Here is a 9499-nt window from a genome sequence, read left to right as displayed (position 1 = left end):
AACAATACATGAATGTAGTCCAGTATTTATTAATTTAGTACACAACAGTGGAAAAAATGCTACTTTTTCCCCAACATAACGGTACTTTTGAAAGGACAGTCATTTTTCCAGGGGAAATACAAGTGCAATATTTTTCTTTGAAAAAGTCTGCTTTTTTTAAAGGGGGGGGCTTTATTTTTTGTAAATTGCTTGGTCTTTTTAGTAAAAAAGAAAAAAAAATTGTGACTATGATATTACAGTTGGACTGAAATGAGAATATACAATGCCGTCATATTATTTGAAGCAAAAAGTGGCAATGCAGTTTTTTTCAATGTACAAATGAGTGAAATGAAACATTTTCTTGATATATGTTCACGTTAGCACTTAATCAAAGGCTGAAAATTAATTTGAAACATGAAGGCCAATAACCTCACATACACTTTAAGACCACCTCCGCATATAGTCATTACACAACTTCTAAATCAACAACAGGCTATTTACTGTATAATATTTAAATATTTAAACGGCTGAGCTGTTATTCGGACACGATGATATACTTATAAATTGTGTTTTCAAATTAAAAATTTTTGGTCCTTGCATGTGCATCGTGGAGCCACCAGGGGGCGGCCAATACTCATTTATGAGTCACGTGTGCTGAAATTCACTGTAGCACAAACAAGCTTGAAAGTAGTGGTACCTTGATTTACAAGTTTTTGTTTTTTCCCCAGATTTGTCCATCTTTCTGACAGTTTTCGTCTTGAGATTAAAAATTTGAGTGGAAGCTAACGTCTTAAAAAATAAATAGTGTTTGAACCAAACCACAAAACTTTAGTCTTCCTGTGTCCGCCAGCTTAATGCTAACACACTTTTTTTTATATATATATATATAAACGGCAATATTACTGAATGTTATCTTTACTAACAAAAAAAAACACATTACACAACATTTTTTTGTTCAAATTTTTTTTTGACTTGCTGGAATAAATGATATTTCCATACACTTCATTCGTTCAAGTCTGCTTGGAGTTAGCACTTGTTCCCGTGACCATGCTTGTATGTCAAGGCACCACTGTACATTGCAAAGCGGACAGGCGTCAGGATGGCAAGCGGTCACGTCCGTGTGCCGCCGTTTAGGCCGATTGAAAGCTAATAAACGCTCCGCTAGCTCGATTCGAATGAATGAAGGCGCGACGCAAACGCAACCGAAATATTCAGCATCGCCTCCAGCGTCCACAAGGTGGAGCGCTTCAGTATGCGTTACCATGGCGACATGTCAGGGGTCCGCTTTGGTGGGCGGCGGCAAGGCGTCCGGCACGCTAGTTGCTGCAGCACGCCGCTTTGGCGGGCTGTGCCGCCTCCGTCAGGTCCACGCCCCGGTTACGCCCTCCGTTGTTGGTGCCCGCCGACTGGGGCTCCGTCTTGGGCAAGCGCTTAGCTAGCAAAAAGCAAAAAATAAAGTGGTTATGCAAGTACATACACAACTTTTGATGACCTCCAACTTCAATCATCATGAAGCAATATTTTTGTCAAGGGTCGAGAAAAAGTAAAGTATACTCAGTTGACTTATGAGAATTAACTGCAGTTGTTTTTAAAGTGCCCTATAACTAAAGTTAATTAATTTAGTATTTTATGCAGGAAATTAACTTAATTTTCTTATTACAAAGAAGTCAGTATTTTTTTTCCCAAAAGTTTTTTTTTTTTCTTCTTCTTCTTTTCGAGTATTTTTATGAGAAAATAGTTGTTGTTTTTTAAACTGTATTCAGTCAATATTTTTCGAGGAGGAAAAAATAATCAGCATTTTTAAGAGATAAAAAAAAAAAAAAAAAAAAGTAGAATTTTTTTTCCAGGCAAAAGTTTATAAAAAACAATTTTTAAAGTCTTAAAATCAGCCCCCCATGAAAAATGACTACCTTTTAATGTTTTACAGGAAGAAACATTGTCAAGATTTAGAGGGAAAAAAAAATTAAGTTTGAATATTTAATTGGGGGGTGTAAGTGTTGTCATGGCGACACTCACCGATAGCCAAAAAGATTTCGCTGACATTCATCGACGTCTTGGCCGACGTCTCCATGAAAAGTAAACTGTTGTCGACCGCGTACGCCTGCGCGTCCTGACAAACAAACACACACTGAAGCATAGAAAAAGTCTACACACCCCTGTTCAAATAGCATTATTCTGTGATATATATATATATATATATATATATATATATATATATATATATATAATGTGTGTGTGTGTGTGTGTGTAAAAAAAAAAAAAAAAAAAAAAAACGACCAAGATAAAATATTTCAATAATGTTTTCTACCACTAAAGTCATCTATAACAATTGTAACACAAAAACAAAAACAAAAAAATCACTGACAGCTATTTGAAAGTGTTGAAAAGAGTTGCACCCGACCTGGAAGTCGACCGCCCTCTTTGAGGCCAAGTCGGCCTTGTTGCCCGACAAGGCGATGACGATGTGCGGGCTGGCTTGCCTCTGCAGCTCCTTCACCCAATTTTTTGCCCGTGCAAATGACTCCTGGGGACCAAATCAAAAATGTCCAGCCTTGTCATGTATCCGTCGTCGTGAAGCACGCGAGCGCAGCCGTCTTGCCTCGTTGGTGATGTCGTAGACCACGATGGCGGCCTGCGCTCCTCTGTAGTACATGGGCGCCAGGCTGTGGTAGCGCTCCTGGCCCGCCGTGTCCCAAATTTCAAATTTGACCGTCGTGTCGTCCAGGCACACCGTCTGTGTGAGGAAGGCCGCTGGAACATGCACACACACATCCGGGACCACGATCACCCGCGAAGAGGCAAAATACGTGTAGGATATATTGAATGTAGTATGTTTTTTTTCCTTTAATTAACTTAATCTAAATTTAATTGCAATAAATTATTATATTAAATTAATATAAATGAATTAATTATAATGACAATAATATAAAATATATATAATAATATAACAATTATATAATATATAAAAATATAATAATAATTATAATATAAATTATCTACGTGTAGGATTGACACCTGCATTGTTTTTTGTTTTGTTTTGGTTTTTAAACCCCAAAAATTCTTCAAAAAAATGCAGCTAAACAAAAGAAAAATGTTGAGGGGGGTGGGTGAGAATAAAACTTAGGTTCAAATATTGAATTTTGTAAGTATTTTTTAAGTGTAATTAAATGAATTTAAATGTAATTAAAATAAAAAAAATTATACATATTTTAAATAATTAATTTATTATAATAATAATTATAATATAAAATATATATAACAAAAATATAATATATAAAAATATAATAAAAAATAATCATTATAAATTAACTAATGTATTAATATTAATTTAATTATATGTATATGAAAAATGTACATGTGAGTATGTGTAAATGATCTAGATAGGTATTATGGTATATGTTTAGTAAATTTATGTATATATGTTTTTGGTAAATGTGAATATGTTAAGTGCACTTGTGTATATATATATATATATATATAACTTGGGTTATATATATCATTTATTATTTTATTATTATTTTTTAATAATTAGTAAATTAAAATTGTATTAATAATGAAATAAGTTTAAATATATTTAGTAAAAGGGGTAGGACTAGATAAGTTTTTAACTTCTTCCTACTCCCTTTTGAACATGTAAGTTATGATTAATTGAATGATTATGTTATTGGGATTTTCTTCTCTTTTGATTGTTGTTTTTTGTTTTATCTCTGCTGTTCATCTGTTTATATGTTCAAAAAAATAATAAAAGGAAAAAAAAAATAATAATAATAATTACAATTCAGGTTGATTGGAGTCTGTCGTTTGTACAGCGCCTCCTACTCACCTCCTATCGTGCTCTCCTGGAATTCGTGGAATTGGCCCTTGACGAAGCGCAGCACCAAGCTGGACTTGCCCACGGCCGACTCGCCCAGCAGCACCAGCTTGAACTGGCAGATCTTGTTGGCAGCGTTGGGTCTTGTGGCTGCACCTCGACTGGCCATGACGACCCAGTTAGATTCCCCCCCCCCCCCCCCCCCCCCCCCCCCCCCGAGGGCGTCCCGCTCGCTCGCCTCACGATTTGCACCGTTTGCTGTAAGCACAAGATCATTTGGTCTGTCTTCTTGTTGAGCCAACAGAGATATATTTAAATGCAATCTTAATACAAAAGCTCAAATGAACCTTGCTTGACTACATAATGGTGCAGTTTTGAAGCCGTTTCTGTTTGTGGTAATGTCACTCATAAATATTATATTATAACCTATTCAGATCTAAAATACAATCAATGTCATGTAGGTTTGTTGTCCATAAATTATGTAATAAAAAAAAAAAAGCACATTTCGTAAAAAACAGTTTTAGGCAACAACTGACCACTGTATATACAATACATCTTACTCCCACAACACATATTAACTCGACTTTTGAATTGACAATAAACGCACCACCTGACCATTTTAAAATACATTTTATTTTGCATGTGATAAGTATCATTTATTATTGTGTTATTCAAACAGTTTTTGGGTCTTGCAAATTAATGACACTATAAAGTCAATATATAAAATGTATATACATACACTTTAAATCTTGACTTTGTATGTATGTGTGTGTGTGTATTATATATTTTCTTATTGTTAATATTATTTTAAGGGACAAGCAAGCACCGTTAGCATGCTGGCTACTTAGTTAGTTAGAAAGGGCATGTTTTCTGGTAAAAGTAAGACTAAATACCAAAACGTGACAAAAAACAAACAAACTGCTACATTAGCGCAAGAAGGCTAACGACAAGCTCGCTGACTACCGAACAGGAAAACCCCAACCACTGTGACGTCATGTACACCGCAAACCTGACAGCCAGACGACGTTCAGGAATGTCAAATGTAGAGAACGTCCACACGGATTCGGTTCTCCGCTGTCGTCGGGGAGGAAAAAAACGAGGAGGAGGGGAAAATGCGCAGTCGTCACGTCTTCCTTTCTTCTCGCAAGTTCCCTTTGAACCAAAACATAAACAAGCAGCTCTTCTTCCGCCCTTGCGCGTAAACGTCACCGTTCCATGACGTCACCAGCAATGACGCTCGAGTGGTAGAATCCAGTTAAAAAACTGTTGGCTAAAATATACGTCAAAAATATATGTAGTAATTTTTCTACGTCTGTTAATATTTTTTTATACATATATATTTTTGGGAATATCTACACAATAGAACACAGTACCGTTGCTGCGCCTGTGTTACCCCATCTGGCCAGAAGGGCGCTGTGACCACTTGTCATCACTTTTGCGAACTTGCGACAAGCGAAGAAGACACTCAGGAAGAACGGCCTGAATGGTTTGACTGGCCGGTCTAATATCCAAATTAAAAACATGTAACATGGAGTTTTATGAACATTTTCACGTAGCACCCTAAAAAACGGAACCTTTACATCATGGAAGACGGGGATGTGGAGACCCCGGAGGAGATGTTGCTAAAGCAGCATCGTAGGGAGAAGAAGGACCTGCAAGGTAAATATTCTGTTCTCTTCTGTTTTGTATCCTAAGCTGTTCATTTAAACTCAATTCATCTGTTGGTGCTTGTAGGACTAAGACTGCACCATACTTTTATTTGGCTACATGATTGCAAACAGTACATATATTGATCTTACGTTACAGGTCAAAATGGCGGCTTTGTATCGTTGTTTGATTTGTGAGGATTATTTTGTTTTCAAAATGTGATCAAATAAAGTTTGAGTACTACAACAAGCTGTCTGGTTTGTATGCTAGTCACAGACAAAGGCAGATTTTTTTTTAATCTATTATAAAGGTTAAACCTATTTTATTTCAAATGGTCACCTTTCAATCAATTGACTCAACCCTTTTGTGTTGGCAGCCAAAATCCAAAGCATGAAAAACAACGTTCCCAAAAACGACAAGAAGAGGCGGAAGCAGATGACGGAGGAGATCGCCAAGATGGAGGCCGAGCTGGATCAGAAACACGGCGAGGAGCTGCGGCAACTTGTGCCTACCTCGGACTCAAAGGTGACAACACTAACACAGGTGTTTTGAAGTCATTTTTATCCACCACGGGTGTCCTCTGAAGGTGGAGGAGGCGGTGAATGGCGTGGAGGCGCTGACGGTGGAGGCGCAGCCTCGTGTCTCCAAAGCCCAGAAGAGAAGGGTGAGCGCAGAATGTCAGCGTACTCTACAAGCCAAGCATTTTTTTTTCAACTGAGTTTTGCTTCCAGGACAAGAAGGCCACCCAGGAGCGCGAGCGTGAGAGCAGGATCGCCGAGGCAGAGGTGCAAAACCTGCAGGGCGAGCGCCACTTGGAGGGCGTCAAGCTGGAGGAGAAGCTGGCGCTGCGGGGACTTCAGATCAAGGAGATCTCCTCCGACGGCCACTGCATGTACCGCGCCATCCAGGATCAGCTGCAGCGGCGAGCTCAGGTACTGTGTGATGTTTGCGGATAAAGAATAATGCACGTGTGTGTTATATTTAGGTCAGGGCATGGATTCTAATTGCATCAATTGATACGATTTTGAGTCACAAGAGTTTAGTTCGATAAGATTTTTTTTTCCTTCCCATTTCGATACAATTCACCTCATCTTCTGGCTGGGAGATATGGCCAAAAAAATACAATCTCAATTTATTTCAGTCATTCAGAGCAATTGCGATTGTAATTGATTGTAATCTAATCTAACATGTCTTATAAATCATCAGTTTTAATCATCCAGAAGGCAAAACTTGATGTCACAATTTAGCAAATTTTCAACAATTTGATTTTTAAAATGACGACGTATTGAATTAATTAGATTTATTGCCCAGCCCTACTTCAATTGAATCTGATATTGATCAATTATGGAACATCAATTCAACATGACAACGTAAAAACGCCACAAACATTAAATTCCAAATTCTAATTTAAATTTTGCAGATGCAGTAACTGGTTAAATGATTTAGTTTAAACCATATATTGATATCAGCAAGGATGAGATGAAAATATTTTCTTTTTTATTTATTTATTTATTTATTTTTTTGCACATTGTAATTCAATAATTGTAAATATAAATTAAAAAAAAGTCTGAATTGTCTCAAAGTGCACAATGTCAGGTCTTTCATAAATGTAAGAAAAAACTTTTGAATTCATTTAAACGGTCAATTTCTAGCAAATAAAATAATAATAATACAAATATTTATTTAAAAAAAGGCTTATAAAATTCAAATTCTTATGTATTTATGGGAAAACGATTTTAAAATAATCAATTCACGATTTTATGTAATCCATGATTTTATGAATCAACATCAGGCTCATAAGTAAAATTGAATCTGTGGATTATTTGATATATATATATATATATATATATATATATATATATATATATATATATTTATTTTTTTTAACCCCAGCCATACTTATATTGTCTGTTAACATGTGGTGTGTTCAAATATGTGTTGCTTTCACTGTGAAACTTCAACTGGGAGTGGAATGAACAAAACTGCTAATGTACAGACTAAAAAGAAGCAGTCCCAGTATTGATCCCTGTGGAACCCACTGATTAATAGCTCCATTGAATGATTTGTATCCACTGTCCCCCGTGACAGTGTGGCGGTAGTGTGCTTGTACTGTTATGTTGTTGTTGTCCGATCTTAGTCCGAGTTGAGCGTGAAGGAGCTGCGGTGTCGCACGGCGGCGCACATGCGGAGCCACGCCAACGACTTCCTGCCGTTCCTCAGCAACCCCGACACGGGTGACGTGTACACAGCGGGTACCTGAAAGCGAAGCGTGCTACGTGACTCGTCAAACACTTTCATCATCATCATCATCATCATCATAATTAAGTGTGGCTTGTCTTGCAGAGGACTTTGAGAAATACTGCGGCGACGTGGAGCACACAGCGGCGTGGGGCGGACAGCTGGAAGTGAGTCTTAGACACGACAGGCAAATGAAGCACTGTGTCAAAAGTATAGAGTTAAACATGTTCCAAAAATATTTGACGTTACATTGAGTTTTTATGAACTCAATCAAACCCAAAAACGTGGAAACGTGTTTTTTAACACTTTGTCCTTCACTTCCCAAAACGTCGACGTTTTTAATGTTTTTTTTTTAATGTTTTTTATTTTTATTTTAGCAATGGTAGTTTTTATTTAAGAAAAAAAAAATGGCCAGCAGGTGGCAGCAGAGTTTCAGAGCTCAGCCAGGGCCATGTTGCAACAAGCTCTTTTTGCCAGTTTTCACCAGGAATGTGAATATTGATGAAACATAGAGACAGTATATTCTAATGCTAATTGCTACAAAACCGAAACAGATACACATGTAGTTTGTTTTTCTGATGAAAGAAGAGACTTTAATCTTTCTTTTGTTGGGTGTCTGTTTTTATATCAACAAAACACAGTATTCTGTGGGCCTTGCAAAAATCTGTCAAATTGCAGTAAAACAGGGAGCTTCAGTCAACATGGCTGGGAGAGAATGAGTTAATTTGCAGTCATAAATTGATTATTAATTATCCCACTAAAATGAATGGTAAACAAATGTTAATTATTGTTTGGGAATAAAAATAAACAGAAACAGTTGTTAAAGACAATGTCTTAACTCAAAAGTGATATGCAACTACAGCAGTGATTTGTTCCATACTTTTAGAAACCAATTGTATACCACTAGGGGGAGCCACATTTTGAGAATCGCTGTAATGTATGAATTTGTATTAATTCTATATTTTTTATTTACTTAATTGGACTATTTTTTGACCAGAAATGCTAATTTTATTTATTTATGTATTTGAAAATGCAAATTGCATTGATGTATTTTGAATTTTAAAAGTCAAGTTAATAACAATAATATCAAACTTACATAAAAACAATAAAATATAGAAAAAAAAGATTCTGAAAAATTTTGGACATGGAATAAAAAATAAAAAAAATGAAAGTGTAACGTAGCACATGAAAATTCCCTTGAGCTCAAAACGTGTCCAGCGTCGAAATTATTTTGGTCATAACTACATCTTAATTGTCTGCGAACAGCTCCAAGCGCTGAGCAAAGTCCTGCAGTGTCCCATCGAAGTCATCCAGGCCGACTCACCGGCCATCACCGTCGGCGAGGAGTTTGCCGGCGACGGCGTCACCCTGATGTGAGCGAGTTCCTGAAATGAGAAAAGAAAAGAATGTTTGTTTCTTTTTTTGTCGCTTGTCTCATCCGTCACGCGTGACTTTGCAGCTACATGCGTCACGCTTACGGCCTGGGAGAGCACTACAATTCCGTGGAGCAGTTCAAGGAGCCGGCAGACAACAGCTGAGAGACACCGTCAGCGCGCAGGAGATGATTTCTTGACGTCAAGTGGGAATGCACTTGAATAATATCTACACTTTGAAAGCATACCAATGTAGGGAAAAAGTATAATGATAATAAACTTTGGTAAGTTAGAATGTGGAGCAAGTTGAAAATCATTCCTCAGGTGAAGGGAATGTGCTGAATGATTTGAAATTCCACAATTTGAACGTGTTTAGTTGAAAAAGGAGAGTGCTTGATTTGGAATGGGCCGAACTGTCAGTCGGTATTCCGAACATCCGGGCAAATTTCTG

The 9499-nt window shown here is 37.1% G+C and overlaps 2 protein-coding genes across 2 annotated transcripts; one reads left to right on the top strand and one right to left on the bottom strand.

The window, feature by feature from the left end:
• Nucleotides 1–13: 13 nt before the first annotated feature.
• Nucleotides 14–3974, bottom strand: LOC144007541 (ras-related protein Rab-5A-like). Its single transcript, XM_077507279.1, has 5 exons — nt 3803–3974; nt 2579–2730; nt 2381–2503; nt 1996–2089; nt 14–1414 (listed from the first exon to the last, which is right to left on the bottom strand). Exons 1-5 carry the CDS (start codon nt 3957–3959, stop codon nt 1296–1298), a joined length of 645 nt encoding a protein of 214 aa, XP_077363405.1. The 5' UTR covers nt 3960–3974; the 3' UTR covers nt 14–1295.
• Nucleotides 3975–5015: 1041 nt separating this feature from the next.
• otud6b (OTU deubiquitinase 6B) lies at nt 5016–9343 on the top strand. Its single transcript, XM_077507275.1, has 8 exons — nt 5016–5449; nt 5814–5962; nt 6024–6101; nt 6169–6369; nt 7575–7689; nt 7781–7842; nt 8942–9048; nt 9135–9343. Exons 1-8 carry the CDS (start codon nt 5374–5376, stop codon nt 9211–9213), a joined length of 867 nt encoding a protein of 288 aa, XP_077363401.1. The 5' UTR covers nt 5016–5373; the 3' UTR covers nt 9214–9343.
• Nucleotides 9344–9499: the final 156 nt, after the last annotated feature.

Source organism: Festucalex cinctus, chromosome 19 (assembly GCF_051991245.1).
Source record: "Festucalex cinctus isolate MCC-2025b chromosome 19, RoL_Fcin_1.0, whole genome shotgun sequence".
NCBI classification, from domain to species: Eukaryota; Metazoa; Chordata; class Actinopteri; order Syngnathiformes; family Syngnathidae; genus Festucalex; species Festucalex cinctus.
The sequence above is the reverse complement of the archived record's forward strand: the minus strand, read 5'-3'. Positions and strand labels throughout refer to the sequence as shown.

Excerpts from the sequence above, each read along its gene's own strand:
- LOC144007541 (XM_077507279.1), bottom strand. The coding sequence starts at position 3,959 with ATGGCCAGTCGAGGTGCAGCCACAAGACCCAACGCTGCCAACAAGATC. Across the intron at positions 2,504-2,578 it reads TCTACGACATCACCAACGAG|GAGTCATTTGCACGGGCAAA; the intron begins GCAAGACGGCTG and ends TTTGGTCCCCAG. Across the intron at positions 1,415-1,995 it reads CGAAATCTTTTTGGCTATCG|CTAAGCGCTTGCCCAAGACG; the intron begins GTGAGTGTCGCC and ends GCTTTTTGCTAG.
- otud6b (XM_077507275.1), top strand. The coding sequence starts at position 5,374 with ATGGAAGACGGGGATGTGGAGACCCCGGAGGAGATGTTGCTAAAGCAG. Across the intron at positions 5,963-6,023 it reads TGCCTACCTCGGACTCAAAG|GTGGAGGAGGCGGTGAATGG; the intron begins GTGACAACACTA and ends TGTCCTCTGAAG. Across the intron at positions 7,843-8,941 it reads CGTGGGGCGGACAGCTGGAA|CTCCAAGCGCTGAGCAAAGT; the intron begins GTGAGTCTTAGA and ends GTCTGCGAACAG.